This window comes from Osmerus mordax, chromosome 13 (assembly GCF_038355195.1).
Source record: "Osmerus mordax isolate fOsmMor3 chromosome 13, fOsmMor3.pri, whole genome shotgun sequence".
Classification (NCBI taxonomy): Eukaryota; Metazoa; Chordata; class Actinopteri; order Osmeriformes; family Osmeridae; genus Osmerus; species Osmerus mordax.
In genome coordinates this window covers 13,595,107-13,614,679 of record NC_090062.1, presented here as the reverse complement: position 1 = coordinate 13,614,679, position 19,573 = coordinate 13,595,107, and the positions used below count along the sequence as shown (strand labels likewise).

The 19,573-nt window shown below is 38.1% G+C and overlaps 3 protein-coding genes across 4 annotated transcripts; 2 read left to right on the top strand and 1 right to left on the bottom strand.

Moving 5' to 3' along the window:
- Positions 1 to 853: 853 nt before the first annotated feature.
- Positions 854 to 3,152, top strand: sec11a (SEC11 homolog A, signal peptidase complex subunit). The gene is made up of 6 exons (XM_067248869.1): positions 854 to 1,025; positions 1,648 to 1,757; positions 1,837 to 1,986; positions 2,164 to 2,283; positions 2,611 to 2,668; positions 2,757 to 3,152. The coding sequence occupies exons 1-6, from the start codon at positions 975 to 977 to the stop codon at positions 2,805 to 2,807; spliced, it is 540 nt and encodes a 179-aa protein (XP_067104970.1). The 5' UTR covers positions 854 to 974; the 3' UTR covers positions 2,808 to 3,152.
- A 5,512-nt stretch (positions 3,153 to 8,664) lies between these two features.
- tspan3b (tetraspanin 3b) lies at positions 8,665 to 11,362 on the top strand. The gene is made up of 7 exons (XM_067249251.1): positions 8,665 to 8,789; positions 9,266 to 9,457; positions 9,567 to 9,641; positions 9,780 to 9,881; positions 9,975 to 10,127; positions 10,236 to 10,319; positions 10,590 to 11,362. Exons 1-7 carry the CDS (start codon positions 8,727 to 8,729, stop codon positions 10,680 to 10,682), a joined length of 762 nt encoding a protein of 253 aa, XP_067105352.1. The 5' UTR covers positions 8,665 to 8,726; the 3' UTR covers positions 10,683 to 11,362.
- pstpip1b (proline-serine-threonine phosphatase interacting protein 1b) lies at positions 10,943 to 18,605 on the bottom strand. 2 transcript variants are annotated; one of them, XM_067249250.1, is made up of 16 exons: positions 18,491 to 18,605; positions 17,674 to 17,774; positions 16,400 to 16,474; positions 16,213 to 16,247; positions 16,018 to 16,124; positions 15,587 to 15,649; positions 15,119 to 15,220; positions 14,690 to 14,735; positions 14,516 to 14,595; positions 14,180 to 14,278; positions 13,963 to 14,059; positions 13,237 to 13,327; positions 13,041 to 13,123; positions 12,672 to 12,784; positions 12,416 to 12,574; positions 10,943 to 11,028 (listed from the first exon to the last, which is right to left on the bottom strand). In XM_067249250.1, exons 1-15 carry the CDS (start codon positions 18,521 to 18,523, stop codon positions 12,443 to 12,445), a joined length of 1,257 nt encoding a protein of 418 aa, XP_067105351.1. In that variant the 5' UTR covers positions 18,524 to 18,605; the 3' UTR covers positions 10,943 to 11,028; positions 12,416 to 12,442. The 2 variants fall into 2 exon arrangements, 1 of the variants encoding a protein (XP_067105351.1); XR_010878161.1 differs by lacking the exon at positions 10,943 to 11,028 and adding an exon at positions 11,385 to 12,102 and having other exon boundaries at positions 12,289 to 12,574.
- Positions 18,606 to 19,573: the final 968 nt, after the last annotated feature.

The window sequence follows — 19,573 nt, the reverse complement described above, 5'->3', positions numbered from 1 at the left end:
ATATACTTGGGATATTCTCTCTCAGAGAACTATGCCATGTTCAGACTTTTTGTATTGTAAAAGGTGTTAATCTAGCTCAGAGGAGATACTGCACTGTTTCATGCCAACTCCTAACACTGCCTTCTGCCTTTCTGTATGGGCAGTGCCAGGAGCACTCTCCCTCTCTCTCTCTCTTAGAAATGCATTCGTAAACAAAAACACTATTTCTATGCCCAAGTCAGAGGCTTAAGGTAAACCTAAATGAATGACATCATCACGTTACTCAAACACTGACAGATGCTTTGAAAGTTATGAGTCACACTAATTAAGTGAACATCAAAATACGACAGACTGGTTAACAATTGAAGAAGGTCAATGATTACATATGCGTATTCTAAATGAACTCCTCCAGGAAATTGGATCGCGCACATATGTGACAAAGAATATTTACTTGATATTAATTATTAATCATACTGTTTACATTGTCTTGTGATTGCAAATATATCATATCGTGAATATTTCCACACATTGAGAATACATTCTGCTCAAAAATCAAGCCAAGAAGAGCTTTGATTATTATTATTCTCAACGTAATAGACACGCAGATGCAGTTTTATTTTTTAGGTGATGGACTCAAGCAAGTTATGTCTTTTTGAACTTAAAGTGTGATTTTCTTTTCTACTAACGATGGTTATAACAGTCATCAATAAGATACAATTGTACAACATAAGATAATTTAATTCCAGTAATTATCTTCTAAGTGCCCAAAAAACTTACTCACTTGTTACTGAATTAGCGTTGGTTCCCACGTTTGCTCGAGCCCAAATAGAGAAGCGACACCTCAACAAAAGACATTTCATGTGGGCGGGACTTCCGACTGAGTGTACCCGGAAGATTTGGATGCAAGTTTTTCTGTAACGTGCATCCATATGTCGACCTATTTTATTATAAATTAAATGTAATATAGGTGATTTCTGAGATTTATATCCGAAACAATGTTGTCTTTAGATTTCCTAGATGATGTGCGTCGCATGAATAAGCGGCAGGTATGTGGCTACCTAAATATCGTTCATATAGTAGTAGTGCACAAATGAAAGCAGCTAACGGCTCGGGCTGGCAAACAGGGAAGCTAGCTAGTATTAGAAGCTACCTAGCTAACCAGCTAACCAGCTACTAATAAGACAAAATAGTAGTATCCTACTGTATGACTAACAAGTACACGTTATTCAAGCAAGCGTTATCCAGTTCGTTAGCTAATTTCAAGTTTGTTGATTTTGCTATATTTGTGTGAATACAGCATGGTAATGAATGAACAGGGCTTGCTGCTATTTTTATCTAACAAATAGTACTGTATCTTGTTCGTTAGGCTAGCTAGCAGTTGCATTCATAACTAGCTGCCTCTTAAGATGAAGAGTTTATCTTTAAGTGTCGGTTTTACAGTGCAGACTCATCTAAGGTAATATCAGAAAAAAGAATTGTAACTTGGAAACTCTTACATAACTTGCTATGTAAGTCTAGTCATAAAAGCCTGCATTATTATGGAGCCCCACAATCTAGAAGAATAACGTAAATTGTATCATGCTGGTTAGCAAAATAATTCCATGTGTCTCAACATCACACATAGTAGACACGACTAATACACGATATGTCTCTCTTTGTGTTCTCCAGCTCTATTACCAGGTGCTGAACTTTGGTATGATTGTGTCCTCTGCGCTCATGATATGGAAAGGATTGATGGTTGTGACGGGCAGTGAAAGTCCCATTGTTGTTGTTCTCAGGTAAAGTCGATGTATGTAGTCTAGAACCTTAAAATGAAATCCTATATTCTTTCCACTAACAGTCATGTATTGTTTTCAGTGGGAGTATGGAGCCAGCTTTTCACAGAGGAGATCTCCTTTTTCTGACAAACCGAGTGGAGGACCCCATCAGGGTTGGAGAGATTGTGGTCTTCAGGATAGAGGGCAGAGAGATCCCAATAGTACACAGGGTGCTGAAGATTCATGAAAAGTAGGTTGTGTTAACATTCACAATTTGTCTCATGCATAATTTGACTGCATTATCATGTAAATACTTCCCTTGCTGTGGTGATACCTAGCAGATTTGCAGAACATAATGATGCTGTTTCACAGCATTGATAGCATTGACACTTAACAAAACAACCAATGAACACATTTTTGTTTTTAGGGACAACGGAGACATAAAGTTCCTGACCAAAGGTGACAACAATGCAGTTGATGACAGAGGGCTGTACAAGCAAGGGCAGCACTGGCTGGAGAAGAAAGATGTGGTGGGGAGGGCCAGAGGGTAAGCCTCATTCAAATACAAGGAGATATCTCAGTGGTAGAGCTGGTTCAAATCCCTGCAGATACATTGCTATGGATAAACGTGTCTGCTAAGTGAATACACAATATTACAAACAACATTTGCTGGCTTAACAACATTTGTGTCTTGTACAAATGAAATCATCAGGCTGTTTGCATAATGATCATATTGAACGGACTCCAGGGGGGAAATCAAAATATCTGTACTTGTTAGTTGGTACTTATCTTTTAATCAAGCAGAAAGATCACTAGGTTGAAATACTAAATTGGGGTAATGTTCTGTTATGGTTAACGTCCATTTTATCTTTAGGTTTGTGCCATACATTGGAATTGTGACCATTCTGATGAACGATTACCCCAAATTCAAGGTAAGGTGACTGATATGCAATTGCTGTCTACAATAAAAACATCTGTGAGGAACCATCAACTCAACTTCAGTGTCACTTCTATCCCCAGTATGCTGTCCTTTTCATGCTCGGCCTGTTTGTGTTGGTCCATCGAGAGTGAGGGGATTACCAGACCAGTACTGATCGATCCCATGAAGGAAAGCTTCACCATGCCTTTCAAGACAGAATTATGTTTATTACAAAGAAGACCTTGCTTTCTTTACCATCTATTTGGCTTTTTTTGTAGAAATATGGATTGTGTGTTTATATTTCAAAGTCACAGGTGTAAAAGTATGTTGTTGAGATTTAAGTTGTAGAATGAAAAGCCAATTTTCTTTTGTCTCAAAATGTGAAATTAAATGGTTAATTGAATCCCGTTTTACTAAGGAAAGCATTGCTTTGGGTAAAAATGAACTTTGTATGATAAATGAGTATGTGTGTGACAATAAAAGGATCTGTTACCTTCTATAGTTAGGCTTTGATTTTGGACCATCAATATTCACTGCATAATAACTTCCTAGGTGGTGGGAGTGTGTTTATAAATATGAATGGAAAGACAACTTAGTAAGAGACACTGAAGGGAGACATGGTGTCCCTAAAGGTCACCCAAATATAACCTTAATCTCTTTATATGTAGTCTATTCCAATCAACGTATAGTGGTAGGTGAAGTACCTGTTTTACTATGACTTTGAAATTGATCTGTACTTCAGACTCCAGCTATGTCACTCTGCTTAATTATACAAGATCTAAGGAACAACCTTTCAATACTACTTTGATTATGTGAAAAGGTTCATGCTTGTGATCTTTTAATCTTAAAAAAATTGCCTGACTATATGTCAAGGCTGTATACTATTCTTTGTATACTATGCAAATTCTGAGTATACTAGTAGTATACTCAGAAATTGCAATGCTGAAAAGTAATCGTCTTGAAAATGGATTTAAGCTTAAAATTCTATACTGAAATTCTGTTTTCGTGATAGTCATGCAGTAGTGTTCTGACTTTGTGTGACACAAATGACAACAGCAGTGTTAACAATGAATGTATGGAGAGATTCTGAATGGAAAAGGTTGAGAAAGGGACAATTTCAAGCAGCTTCTCCCCTTTGAACTTCCAACTTAGCACCCTGAAGTGACGAAAAGGACGGTCTGTCTAAACAGTTCTAATTTTGTGGTGATAATCAGCAGGTCCTCCTGTCCTCTGTTGCAGAGGCTGGCCACATGAGCGTGCCACAACTGGTCAAATGTCACGATCATCAGAGAAACCCTGCAGTGTATCTTGGCAGGAAATTCAGTTTGTACCAAAGGGAAAGCTAAGCCGATAATGAAGCATGTTTACACCTTCAGGCACCTTTACCCCAGAGATAAAATGCCATGGGTAATAACTTTTCATCTGAATAGCAACAGAAAAGGAAGGATTGTGATGTTGTGGGCTTTAAGCATTACAATTGTAAACTACAATATAAGTGCTGTCTGCCAGGTTGGTCAAAAATACAGTATTTTGTCTGATTTATGAAATGTTTCAATTTTGGAATAGGCTATAACATGCTGCAGATGATCACACAATCTTTAGTGACGTTGCCTTGAAAAACGGTTGTCACTATACAAAGTAGACATACACGTTTCCCATGTAGGCTAGTTTATACATCTTCTAACGCAAAGAGGAAATGTGGAAGCAAATAGCAATACATGCCTGAAAACTCCACTCTTGCGTAAAGGTCTTCGAGCGCACGAATGTGATCCAGTAAATTAAACATTGAAAATAAATGACAGCCTGTTTGGTCAGTGGTCACCACTTAAAATTGAGAATTGCTCTGCATAACACATGACACGCCAAAGCGAAATCCCACCCAGACCAGAATGATATAAAAGCAGGACCAACTTCAGTCCGTCACAAACAACCGCGCCATCCTCATTTGGAAATCTGCGTCTTGAGGGAAAGTTCAACATTTTTACTGTCGACATGCCAGGGATAAATTTGAACAGTTTTTGCCAATTTGGTTTCTTTACCTATCTTTTAATATTCTCTTACATTTCTGTAACATCTTCGGTAAGTTTTGATTTAACTGAGCTAAGAAATAAAGTTGCGAAAATTAAAGTCAATCCGAGAGGGAATCTATGGGCAACAGGTAAGAAATGTTGTAGCATCCAAGGTTGTCCTTTTTGCTATACACATTCTATACACTCCAAAACGCACTTGAAAAATATATTGTTCAAGTGGGTCACTATAAGGCCTTTCACTTAACAACATAATTCTCAAGTATCTAACTGCTAAAATAGATTGCAAGCAAATATTTTAACAAAGTGTTTTCTGTCAACTGCAAGGTCATTTTATGGGCAAGAAGAGTGTGATGGATAACCCAATGCTGCCGTCACCTAACGGACAAGGCGTTGATGCACTGGAGGTGTCCATGAGTCCCGAGCGGAACGGGCTTGGGGACCTTTTTCAGGAGGTTCTTAGAGTGGCGTTGCAAGCCCAGGTAGACACAGAAGAAAGTCGCTCGAAAAATCAGGTGAGCTTGGTAAACGTACCAAAAGGTATCGGACCCATTGCTCAGGAAGAAAATGAAATGTGGGGCTACGTTTGTTACTGACATGATGGCACACTTTCTATTCTAGGAGACCGGATTGTTGATGAAGATTTTAGAGAGCTACATTTAAAACAGCAAAAAGTGACGCAGGAGCTTCTCGTGTAGCCTACCTGCATGCATGGACCTGGCTGAAGTCATCCGGTCAGACTCTCACTTATGGGTTGGCCAATATACAAAGACGTTCATCGATATCAAATGCTTAAATCATGATTGTATAGTTCTAATGTAAGTTCTAATACGTTTACAGTTCATGAACATGCCATCTGCAATATAAATGGTCACAAAAGGAGATATATATATGTATATTTATTTTGCTGTGCTGCATTGTACTGTTGTTTAAAGAAAATATTTATACTCAATAAAACTAATTATTTGCAGTCTGTGACTAACATGGTCATGAATGTTCCTAATGACAAATTATTACTCTGTAATACCATCTCTGGTGTTTTGGTTCTGGGGTTAAGTCAATTTATTCCTCTTTAATACCATCTCTGGTGTTTTGGTTCTGGGGTTAAGTCAATTGATTTGGTTGTCCGTGATAGCTCAACTACAAGTTTGAGATAATTCCAACATTAAAGATATCTAAATCACAAAGACATGACTCATTTCATAAGCCTTGAACAATAGGTGGTATTGGCTTCACACAGCATTCACTTCAACACACAGCATGAGCGAGAAATAACTTGCATACTATGGGAAAATAACAGTAAATAAGTTAAGTACTGCTTACATAAATACCAAATGTGGGCAGGTTATATAAATGTATTCATGGGTTAGTCTTAGATATTTTCTCGAAGTGAAAAATAAATCAATATCACATTTCCCTGTCTGTATCCAACCCATATTCCTTTGGTTTTTGCCTGGAAGAATGATCTCTAGTTCTCTGGATCAATAATGCAAATGTAATATATTCCTGTTCTATTGCTGCTGTAATTCCCAGTATAAACGTCATTGATAATATATTATTGTGTGTTATACGTGTGTGTGCTACATCATTTGATCTTGAGTGACAGCCATGCAACAGTGTGGTCACTGAGTTCCCTTGACATGTCACCCAGCAACACACTATATGACTCATTCATAAGTCTTTTGTGGCTTTGTATACAAATACTGACTCAAAGTAGGCTTCAACCAAGCAAAACCCCTAAGTCAATGATGCCATTTTGTCACAATGCTGTATTGCTCTGTACCCCCCATAAAGATTTGTTGGCAAAAATAATTTGAATTACTCGCTTTTTTGGCCATAGCTGTGGTCATTGTGTGGCACAATAATATCTGATAAAGGACACACAGGGTCATTAACATTCTCAGCAAGTCAGTGATGCCTGTTGGATATGTATTCTATCTTGATTACTGTGCAGACTTCTATGCAGAAGGCCTCTTTGCCCTGTCTTATATCTTATACTGCTGCCAACTGGGTAGTGTACAATGCTATGAACAAAAAGGGCCAAATGTAATCTCACTGTTAATCCCTTCCATTCATTATCTCAAAACCACAAGTTCAATCATTTACAAAGTTAATATTTTTCCGATACTAATTACTCTGTCCATTTTTTTTCTTTAATAGTAACCTAGTGATGGTGGCTGTGGAGGGAATGTATTTATCAAAATGTAAACAATTTACACAACAAAACTAACACAGACTTATCATCTGTGTGCCTCTGAGTCTTATATTTTATGTGTGGGACAACATAATTAAAAGTATTGTATGTAGAACAGTGGTATTTTAGCACCACTAGTTTACTGGGATACATTTTTTATGATTTAAAAGTGTATGACTGAATGTCATTAGTGCTAGACTTGTTGGGTAGGCGGTGTTCCCAGTTAGGAGTATTGCGTGTTAGTCTGGCGACAACATAGATCTCTAATGACATATGCTCTCTCTCTCCTTGGGTGAGAAAGATTGAATTTATCATCTCAGTAGCCTCTCGTTGCTTCCTACTCACTCATTATACAAATCCCAGATATCCTTCTCTTGCATGGTAAAGCACATGCAGTAATCTCTGTTTCCTCCAACATTTGCATGCACAGCTGTGACACTTTCTGCTGCAGGCAGGGCAGATATTAACCAGGTTAATGATAGCAAACTAACAATCTTATGGTAGAAGAAACAGTTATTTGGCATCTCAGGAATACACTGATTTGATGGTTAATGCAAATAGAGACTTTATTTGATACATTTCCTATATGTATATCACACACAACTTTGCACTTTAATATTTACAGTATTATGATTGTCCAAGCATAAATGAGAATGTCAAACTATTCCAAATATCTTAAAGAAAATGCCAAGCCTGGCTAAAATTACATAAAAAGTAAAGAGTAGGAAGTGGATTCAATTTCAAAGAGTACCTTTGCTTCCTATAAATGCTTGCTTCACAGATAAAAAGTTTATGATTTTTGCATGACTGACATACCAATTATTTGTATTTGTATATTATTTTATTTGCCTTGTCTTGCCAAATCACCTTATCTAACTCAGTCATTAACATTCTCTAAGAGCTTCCTTTCACTGCATCACGCTCTCAGGTTTTAATACCCGTGGCTGACAAAGATTAAGTTAGCCAAAGCTTTAGCTCAATAAAGATCCACGAAAGTTATAGTCCAATACCTTGATACCTAAGGTGGTGCCAATTTAGTTGCATTTCCTGTGTGATTTATCTTCATTTTTTATTTATCGTTAGCTGTAAGTTCTTATCCTAACGATTAAGCTGCATCTAGAACGTATATGGTGTGTAACAAATTGTTATTGTAATGTAACATACAAATCTCCTCAATAATATTTCTGAAGCTTACAACTTCCTACAAAAAAAGGATGATCACTCTCACTCAGCATGTCAACACTTGAAAGGTTATACTGCCACCCTGTGGGGATTTTTAAAATTAGTTTTTAAAGGGATGAGTTATGTAGTTTTGATTGTTGAGTCTAGAAGATGTAGGCTGAACACGTTCTAACAAGATTAGGTTTTAGTCCCACGGTAGGCCTACAACGACTGATCTGGAATTAAATTTATTTCCAGTTGTGTACCAACGTGTTAGCATGCCTTGCGATTGCGAATCACCTCCGACTGGAATAACAGTTGCCACTGCAACTCGGAGAGTTCACAATGCAATGCACATGCAAGAGTAGTTTCGGTTCTTTCAGGAGACTACTTCCTTGTATTGTTTGCCCAGTAGTCTGTTTAAAGTGTATTGGGATGTTGTGTGTTAAATGGTATGAGCAGCTATTATTTACATTACAGTTAAAGTTGAGAGATTTTTCTCAATTATCAGAATTTGTCACTGTTATTGTTTTGATGATCTCACAGGGGCATGTGACTATGCCCCTGTATTTGCCAATATGATTGGTTGAAATGGGATGAATTGAGCCAGTGGGCAGGAATGTGACAGCCATTTTATTATCATACAACCGATTTTATGCAGTAAAACTAATTTTAATTGTAACGTAACCATGGGGCAGTGTGGGATTACTTCATCTAAAACCGTCTTGGTTTTTCTGAACCTCATATTCTGGGTAAGCAAGCGAACACACCAGCTAAAAGCGATGTGATGCGGCGAGGTTGTTGATCTTCGCATTAGAAATCATAGCACCAGCCATACCGACGAGTTTGCTAATCTAGTCAAGAACTAACAAAGCTGCAAACATATTGCGTACAGTATTGAAAGGAATTATTTTAATATCTTTATATTGTATTATATAGAAGGCATTTATGCGATGGCCAGACTGCAGACTGCAGGATTTCCCTGCTACTGGTTAAGTTGTAACGTTTTATTGTTTGATCTATGATAGTATCAGATATAATTAGAATGCTGGGTAGTGATTTACTCATCTCATCTCCAGTAAAAGTGCTCTTCTGCATGTGTCTGTCTGCACGCAGATTTGTTTGGGTGCAGTTCCCCAGCCGATGTAAGAAAACGACACAGGCCTACTGCAACGACTCCAGATTAAAAGTCCCCCCCTTCTAATTATGTTTTTCTCTCACTGTATAGGCTGCAGCCGGAATTCTGTGTTACATAGGCGCATATGTGTTCATCACCTATGATGACTACGATCACTTCTTTCAAGATGTATACACATTAATCCCAGCTGTAACAATAATAGCAGTGGGGACTTTATTGTTCATAATTGGCTTTATTGGTTGCTGCGCCACAATACGAGAAAGTTCCTGTGGACTAGCAACTGTAAGTAGCTTTGAAAAACAGATGGTTGACCTCAATATTGAGGATCTAACGTTACATAATTCAATATTTCTTTACATCAGCATCATAGTGTCATTTGTATCCGCTACAGTTTGCTGCTATACTCCTGCTGGTGTTTGTCACAGAAGTCGTTGTGGTGGTACTTGGGTACATATACAGGGCAAAGGTAAGTTACATGTTGTATTTTACATTGTCAGGTCGTCTGAAATTTGTGGTGTGTCAGCTGTACTACTTTGTTAATCATGAGATTAATTACATTATTGTTTTAAGCACATTTTCCACTTATTGACACATGTTATTTTAGGTGGAGGATGAAGTCAATCATTCCATTAAGAAGGTGTATGATGAGTACAATGGCACTAACACTGATGCTCCTAGTCGTGCCATTGACTATGTTCAGAGACAGGTGAGAATACACCTATGTCCTGATCACTAAATAATTGCACCATATTCAGGTTTCAGTTGCAGTGTCCTTACACTCTTATCACTTTAACTTTAGCTTCACTGCTGTGGAATTCATAACTATGCTGATTGGAGGAACACCACCTGGTTCAAGGAGTCCAAAAACAACAGTGTTCCTGTCAGCTGCTGTAAACCCAACATCAGTAACTGTACTGGGACTCTGACACATCCAGGAGACCTCTACCAAGAGGTAAGGAGGAGAAACACACACTCAGAGAGAGAGAGAGAGAGAGAGACTGAGCCAGCGAGAGAGCGAGAAAGACCATTTTTTTACTGTACATTTTTCTTTTTTATCTAGGGTTGTGAGGCTCTTGTTGTGAAGAAATTGAAGGAAATAATGATGTATGTCATTTGGGCTGCCCTGACTTTTGCAGCAATACAGGTAAAGTGTAAAAGTTTACTTAATTATTCGATTTGTTTTGTAGTGTCAAAACCATGCAGACTTGAGAGCATGGGGACCTGAGCTGCAGTCATTCCCTGCAGCAAAAAATTACTCTGCAGGCCACAGTGGCATGATTTTCAAAATCAAAACTCATGTCTTTTGTGTTAATACCACTGTTTGGAGACATGGGAATGCCTAGCGCCCAATGTGCCTGTTTCTTCAACAGTTATACAAACATGCCCTCTGTCCTATATTCCTGTCCTCTTCTAGATGATGGGGATGCTGTGTGCCTGCGTGGTACTGTGCAGGAGGAGTCATGACCCAGCTTATGAGCTGCTCGTCACAACTAACACCTATGCTTGAAGAGGAACCTTATTCTGCAATTTATCCATAATAATAAGAAAGCCCCACCGGACACATTCATATTAGTTTCAACTGTTGTCAGCTCAACACCTTGCACAATTCATGATCATAGAGTACACTGGTGATGGGGAAAGGGCAAAGGTCACTAAGCTATCTATTTATTTATTGATGAGCATATTATTACTGTTCTTATTTTTCTATTTTAAATGTGATTACTATGACATACTGTAAGGCTGAAGTTGTAGGCCTACATGGCAAGTTGATATTCATGAGTTGTCTCATCTCTTGATTTCATCCAGCACAAGTCTGTGTTTTGTTCTGTTCCCACGTGGGGTACATAAGGGATCTGTCAATGAAGAAACAGTTTAGCACAGTGTAACGAATGTACCCTATCCTCTTGTGTCAGTTTGCACTATAGAGAGCTTTGGAGCTGTTGGAGGTGTTAATGACTTGTCTAAACCTTTATATGGAAGCCAACCCAAATACTACTGAAGTTTAAGTCAATCCCATCACCAGCTCGAATCCTGTAGAAGTACTATCAGTGTTACCTAAGAAAATCCATGTACTGTAGGTATTGTTTCATGTAGCTATGTTTTAGTCACACAAGTTCCAGTTGCAAAGTGGTTCAACCACTTTGATGATAAAAAACAAACTAAAAACATTCCTATGACGTGGCATTGTGTACTGTATTGTTGAAACATACCCTAGAATATTCAGTAGATTTTTGATGTTCAGTTGTTATTTAGGATTATAGTGCAATAGAACAAATGTGAAAAATGTAACCATGTAAATAGATTTGGGAGACACAAGTAAGACTGAAATAAACGTATACATTTAAACAATATATATCTTTTAAATACTCATTCTACAGTGTGGTTCAGTGGAGTTGATCTTATAATTTTCCCAACATGGTAATATTGTATTATGTGTTCACATCCAAAACATGGGTTAATATTAACATCTTTAATATTTAAAATGGTTGTTTAAATACTATTTAGTTTACAGTTGCCATTAGGTTTGTTAGTTGCAGCAAATTATTTTCATGTTAGCTTGATGTCAGATTTAGCTTGTATTGGATAAATCATGGTGACATACATTTACATTTAGCAGACGCTCTTATCCAGAGCGACTTACAGTAAGTACAGGGACATTCCCCCGAGGAAAGTAGGGTGAAGTGCCTTTCCCAAGGACACAACGTCATTTTTGCACGGCCGGGAATCGCCCCAGCAACCTTCTGATTACTACCCCGATTCCCTAACCGCTCAGCCACCTGACTCCCAGACACAAACACACGGAGGCAATGTAACAGCAAAGTTATTCATGATGTCCATAGATGACTCATTTTTCATGTCCGTTCTGTGAGTCATCTTCACTGCTGTCATCTATCACTGGGAGCCCCTGAATGAAGCATTAATTTAATCTTTGTCCCTATTGAAGAAGGGTTATATATTCTAAATGTTGAAATTGAATAAAACAGTTATTTTTTACTGTTAATCAGATCATTGGTTTGAGAAGGGATAATACATAAAGGAGAGGGATCTCTTACGCAAGTCAATATCCTTACAGTCTGATCTGAAAGCAAAAAAATTATTACAATCTATCAGACTTTCTTTCTACAGGGAAGCTTATTGTGTGACTGTAGTTCCAGTGCTGCATGTGTTGTTCTTTTACACACTTGGGAGTGTTGATCTGTGTAAGAGTCTGTGTAAGAGAGTATGTGAGAGTGTACGTACTTCCCCTCTGTGTGTATGAGACTATGACTAGATTTTGGCCAGATAACACCCAGGGACAAGACCAGTCTGACCATTCCTCTCTGCTGTCCACCAGCCATCATCCCCTTGCAGTAGCACCACCAACACGTCCCCGCTGGTCACAGATAGCTCTTCTGAGTCCTGGGAGTGAACAAAAACATGGAAGAGAAAGTCAGTTGTGTAAAACAACTGAATGGTAATCATGATGATGTTGGTTAGGACATCAATGTATAGTCACCTGTGCAGAATAGTCATACTGCGCCACATAGCTGTCTTCGTTAGCGGTCCTGCTCAAAGATCCTGCTATGTGCTGAAAGTCTGGTACTGGTGTGACTACTTCATCTGGATAAGCTAAAACAGCCAGAGAATACAGGTACTGTAAAGCCTCTTAAAAAATACATTATAGGCCTTCAAAGGCGATTACCAACTCACTACATTGGATTAGGAAATACATCTATTCTAGAATAGCCTATTTTGTGTTGACATTAACAATGCCATTTGTTAGACAGTAGGCTAATGGAAGAAGAAGCTAAAGCTTGTGAAGGTGGTATTATATAGATATTGACATTAGCCTAAATGGTACACAAGGGCAAGTGCTAATACTGACCAGTAGAGAGAATTGTTGACTGTAAAGTGCCGTTGATGTTTAACTTCAAATCATTATTACTCCCTTGCAGTACACTGGAGAAACTGAAAATGCAATTTGCCCAACAATCTTAAACACAAGTTGTGTTTTGAGCCGTGTAGATATATGTATTATCATTTGTGATGTCTAAAGTTACAGGTTCATGAATCTTGATTACCTCTTTGACATCTCTCCGCGTTCAGGGCAAGCGCTGCCCCCGCTTTCCCTCGGTTGCATACTTTGATAGTAGTCCTCAAAGACTATGGGACCTACAAGTTAAGGGAAATATTTTAGGGTGTCAAATACATGTTTTGTTTTATTTTGGTCTAAATGTATTATGGCGAAATGTGTTGCAACATCCCGCGCTTGCATATTAGGGGCCGTTTGGGAAATAATTGAGACACATTGTGAAACACGTTCACACATTCATACTACTGAAAACTGTGAAATGCTCGCAATGACACATGAAATCTGTGAAATGTTCACAGACGCATTCATATTACTGAAAACTTACATACACATGGGCTATGAAATGCTTGCACAGACGTGTGAAACACATTCACACACATATATGAAACGCTTATAAGACAAGTCTTTTAAGTATAATAAGCTTTGAGAATGTAAGAGTGTGAGAAAAGTCTCACTTTATCTGGAAGCTATTTCAGTTTACGGAAGTCAGTTCAGTAGTAGGCCTATAGCAATTTTACAGGAACAGGAGCAAAAAAGTTTTCGCAAGGAAAAGTTTTGGAAGATTGAAAAAATCATTTCGAAAAACGTTTTCACCAGAAAAAGTTGGTTTTCACCATCATTGATGAGGACGCTACTGTACTCTGTTGTCTATCTCTTTTTTGTGTGTGTCATGTTGTGTGTGTGAACATTTTAAAAAATCTGACGTATTGTTCACCTGGTGGACTTGTACATGTTGACTTCATCTCTATAAAACTGTTGTTGTCAGTTGTGATGTCACAGCTCTCCAGTGTCTTCCTCACCTCCTCATAGACCTACAAGAGAATATTACAACACTTAGAACACTTGTGCATAAGCGGTATCCTTGTACTGAATTAACTGATCGTGATTCATATAAATATTGTTTTCTAATATTTTATGCTCATCTAACTAACCTCATCATCTTGGACACACAGTTGGGAGAATTGATTGCAGTGATCCCACAAAGCACCCCTTAGCACACTGATGCGATCTACCTCCTGCTGTTGAAACACCTGTAACACACACAACCTTGATCTGGCAAAATACATGGGTGACAAAGAGCTTTATTTTGATCATGAATAATAAAATTGTCTTATATGGTTGTTTAAACACACATACACAAAATATCTTTGCCCTGCGTTTTGTTGAATAGTTCACACAAAGGGGATATGGTGAGGTCATCCTGTGTTTCCAGGCAGTATTTATGCCATGCACAGTAAAGTTGTGACAAGCTATGTACAGATAACTACCTCACATGTGCTCTTGTGAGTGCCCTCCCAGTCCTGCCGGACTTCCTCTAGATGCTCAACATTAGAAACATATATTTTCTCTGTGGATGACAAGGCATTTTATAAATAACTTGTCAATTTCTGATCTGATGCTATGAATGTCAACAAACATCGTATATGTAAAATGTCTCAGACCTGCTTCACTGGCTGCTAGTCGGCACTGCTTGGCCTTGTGCTGCACCTTAAGCATGAGAGTAAGAGAAGTTAAGATAATAGTTTTTGTTCAAACGTGCCAAAAATGGGCATCCCTACAAGGAACAAGGCTGTCTCAGTTCTCCTTTAATAGAAACACATCATCATTCCTGTCAGTAAACTCCCTGTTCCTGTACTTAAGTTACATTGAAATGTGCACACAGCAAAAATACAACGTGTTGTAGGCCATGGAATCATTTGACAAAACTTTAAATAAAAAATCGTTTTACTCGATAGCAACTTTCAACAGTATTTTTTCAATCTACTCAATGCTTCACTTCATCTCACCAAATCATAAAAGGACCAGTTCAACAGGTATTCAACTGTGCTGGGTCATAATGCAGGGGACTGTAGGGCTGAGTTCACCAGTACCTTCTCTGACTGCTTCTGTGTTGTGGCTGTGCAGGGGGTCCTCGCCAACACTTGTTCTGCTTCATCTGCCTCTTTGCATTTCTGCTCATAGGTCTTCTTTGACTGGGAAGGAAAGAGGCTTCATGAGTCCATCCTCATCGTGGCTCGATTTGAGTCATGGGCAGTCTGACAAACCGTTGTATTCTTCAGTACGCTGCTGACATCTGGTATTTATAACCAGTGTACTGACTTTGACTCAACCCTTTGTATCATTAATATTATTTATAGTAAATACTTTCTGTGATCTGTATTTGTGTGTATAAGTGTATGTTTGTATATGTGTGGGTTTTAGTTTCCATCTCTGGGATGGATGCTGTAGCCAATTGTATTTGCCACCCATTTGTCTCTGTTGAGTGAAATTACACTGACAGTGTTTTTTGGCGCAGCTTCTCAGTTGCTGTGTAATTGGTGTGGATGTAGTGGATGTACCTCCATGGTCTTCCTGTAGAAGGACACCTTCATCTTCTGAACCTTCTCCATGATCTCTTCAAACTATGAGCAGAAACCAAAAGTAATTTCAGTAGTCCCAGTTTTTATACAGTACTAGTCTAAAGTTTGGACACATTTTTCCAAACTTTTGGTGCGAGTCAAAAGTTTGGACACATCTTCAAGGGAAAATGTGTCAAAACATTTGACTGGTACTGTATACACAAAGGAAAAAGGACCAGGGGGTATTCCAGAAAGCAGGTTATGCAACATAACCAGTTAACCCACCAGCTGATTCACAATGTTGCAGCAACCTACAGGCAATTTTGCTACAATGCTGAAGCTGGGGAGTTAACTTACCCAGGTATGTCACATAACCTGCTTTCTGGAATACCCCATGGGCATACAGTATGTATGTCTTATGTATTCAAAACCTTTTTTCTATGTTCCTTCTGTCGTTCTCTGAATATCTCTATCTTCTTGATCTCATCTTTCAGTATTCCAGATAGGTGAATATGCAGATTTCCGATGTTCTCAATTTCTTAAAAAAGAAAAAAGGAAAAACTACAGCCAAATGATGGTTTGATTTTGTGACATCATCATGAAATGTGTTGTTAAGTCTCACTTACGGGTTTTTAGCTGATTGAAAGATGTCCTTAAGTTGCTGAGAAAATGAAAGTTGTGAAGATCAACAGTTTTTTTTAAACAAATGCTGCTGCTTTTTCACTGCAAAGAGTACTGTATTGATACATGCTGTATTGAGAGACCTTTTAATGGTGATGGGTGATGAATAGAGGGGCGGACACACTTCTTTACCTGATCTCCGTCTGTAACCCAGCTTTACGCGCTATCATCACCAGGTCCTTTCCGTACCTCTCTTCAGCCATTGCCCTGTGCATAGCAACAGACTTGCTTTATAAGTTGTAGTTTCAGTTATTCTTGTGTCAGTCTAGCCCTCCTATTGTGTTCAAAAAGTGTTTACACCTTTGGTGTTATTGGGTAAAATTGACTGAAGCACTGAATTAAAGCAAAAAATATCATCCAATGAAATGTTTTATCTGCCAAGTAACATATTAGCCATCCATATCCATAGTTAAATATCTATTACTTTTTTTTTAAATAATTTTTTCAGTTCAGTGACCTATGCACTTTGTAAAGCTCTCTCTTGGAAGTCGCTTTGGATAAAAGCGTCTGCTAAATGAATAAATGTAAATGTAAATAAATTTAAGTACCTCAGAATATATTGAACTTACAATGTGCACGTTTTATGTACAAAAAAAGGCACCATTTATCTATTTTATTTGGCTATGATGTACAGAATAGGGAAATGATTTATAAGACCATGAGAGGAGGGTAATGATAATGTCATTCCAAAAACAGTGGCCTCATTGTTTGATTTGTATGCCCCAGGAAGGTACACCAGGTAAGCATTGAAATGGCATGTGGCAATGGCAATGTGGAAATCTCCCTCCGACTATTCACAAACACTAGTCTTCCCTCCATGTTGGTCATGTCAATAAGGATCTTTCTATAGATATCCTTTGCTCATGTTGACAACTGCAGTTCAGTCAAGACACGTATTAGATTTCAGCATTAATTGATAACCATAGACATGGAAATAGGTTTGACTGGCAGAGTGGATGTATCTAGGGTAAGCACAACATACATAGACTATGAGGCATGGAGCAAATAGAGAATGTGAGTGAAAGAGAGAGTGGGATGGGTGTGTGTGTGGGGGATCATAGTATTTGCTGCATGCTACAATTGAATTCAAGTCAATAAGATTCAGTGGCATGAAACATGATTTGAATACTTTTACACAATATTAATATACTATTATTGTAGGTTCTTATTCATAGTATTTATATGTGTTTGAATGTATTCAGTAGACCACCGTGGAGGTATTAATGAAGCCTTGTTTTGATCAGAAAAAATGTAAGGTGTTTTTCATTCATTTAAACCTCTAAATTTGTCAAATTTGACCCGAACACAATAGGAGGGCTAGACAAGGCTAAGATGAGGGAGTCCATTTTGGGCATCCTGTGCACTGCCCATTAAGGCAGTACTGTTCATAATGTAAGAACTCTTACCTCATTTTTAGAAGCTCTTCAACATCTTTGCACATACGTCTGCCATCACAAAGCTTTTGAATCAAAATCTCATAGCCAGAATGGTTGGTGAAATCCGTTCCCTGCAATGACATGGCCATACAAGGACTTTTTACAGTTAGAAAACCGTACATGTTACAACACACAAGTGTCCAGTGATACATTTGGTCTGAGCATGACACATATTATCCACCATGACTAAAGACAAATGTGTAACTTGCTTTGAGAAGCCGTGAAACTTGGGTGACTAAAAGAAACACTTAGCTATATCCAAAATGACATACATAGATTGATTATGATGCCCTTATATGTCAACATGCAAAGCTCAACTTAAACTTTTTGGAAAAAACAAGGAAATTAATATGAATAATTAATCTTGTTTTAAAGCTTTCTCTTTCATGATAAAAGAAGGCTGGCTGATTGCAGAAGTGCCTGAAATGCAAATAGGCGAGTCAGGCGGTAAGTTGACCAAACCATTGTTAGGAAGATGAGGCTTTTCTCAGTACATAGCACAATTGAGAAAATTCAGAATCAAAAGTACATTTACATTTAGTCATTTGGCAGACGCTCTTATCCAGAGTGAAAAAAGTACTGTTTGAATCTCTTGGTTAGTCTTTCAAATAGGAAGTTGTTACATGGATTGACATATTGGTTTGAGGCTGTAAATAATTGCAGTACAGCTTGTTCCTGAAATATCCCTTACGGACTGGAAGAATAATACATGACAATGCATCTGTATGACAAGAAAAACAAACAAAAAAAAGCTTGAAAGATAAGTAACTGAATGAACCAAACTTACCCAAAAAGCGTCTTTAAACAGTAAGGGTTTCATTCTGTTGAAGTTCCTCAAATTCTAAGTAATAGACTTTTTATTAAAACTGGATTTAGCGATAACGTATGAACTATACACAAAACACAAAAGAAAAGGAGCCTGGGCCTGTGAGCAGACTGGTGAAGTTGTTTTGTGGCTTCCTCTGTGGCTTCTCTGTAACTTTGAGTGTGAATGAGGAAGAAGCACAGTATGATTTCACAGACCACAGACAGCCTCTTGCTTAGACAACTGGGAAGCTGAATTGAGTGTGAGTTAAATAATCCATACATATCCATATCAATTTCAGACACAAAATGATTATGTGAATTACACATTATGTTGGGAAAGATAATGTCATGTCTAATAATGGAAATAGCTTAAGTTAACCTGAAAGTTACCAAAAATAGAAACAATTTAGATAAATATTACCTTTGAATATTTTCTTTCAACAACATGCATTTAATGACTTTTCAGTATTTCAAAAATAAAAGCATCTGTTTTATCAAGAAATCTACCATGCCATCTGGTGGTTGCAAGTAATACCAAGACAGATAATCTGAATTTAAATCTAAATGATCCTAAATGAAATAGGCAGCCATAGACAAGAAGTATCCTCGTCACATTTTTTCCAGCTTATCGTATTAGAGAAATACACTTTGTGTGGACTGATTAGAATATACCACAAGAGGGAGACACAGACCTGCCCCTAGGGTACAATGTCCCAAGTCCTCATGTACAGATTCCCAAACCCTCCCATTACCCAAGATCTCCCAATCACAGTGACTTCTCTAAATTGTGCCCCAGGCATCACTCTCAGTGGACATGAAAACACATGGATGAGCACATAAAAGCCTATTGATTTTCCAAGTGAGAAGGAAGGACTATAGGTGTCTCTCACTGAGCAGTCAATAGGATGTGTGAAAATCTGAAGGCTTTCTCTCTCTTGGCTAGGAAATCACTTGTCACGATAACACACCTACAGACAGGTTAAAGGGGTCATTTACGATCAATAGAGACAGTCTGGAGCTCGATTTACGGGGCTCTGTTGAGCACGACAGTAGATACCAGGTT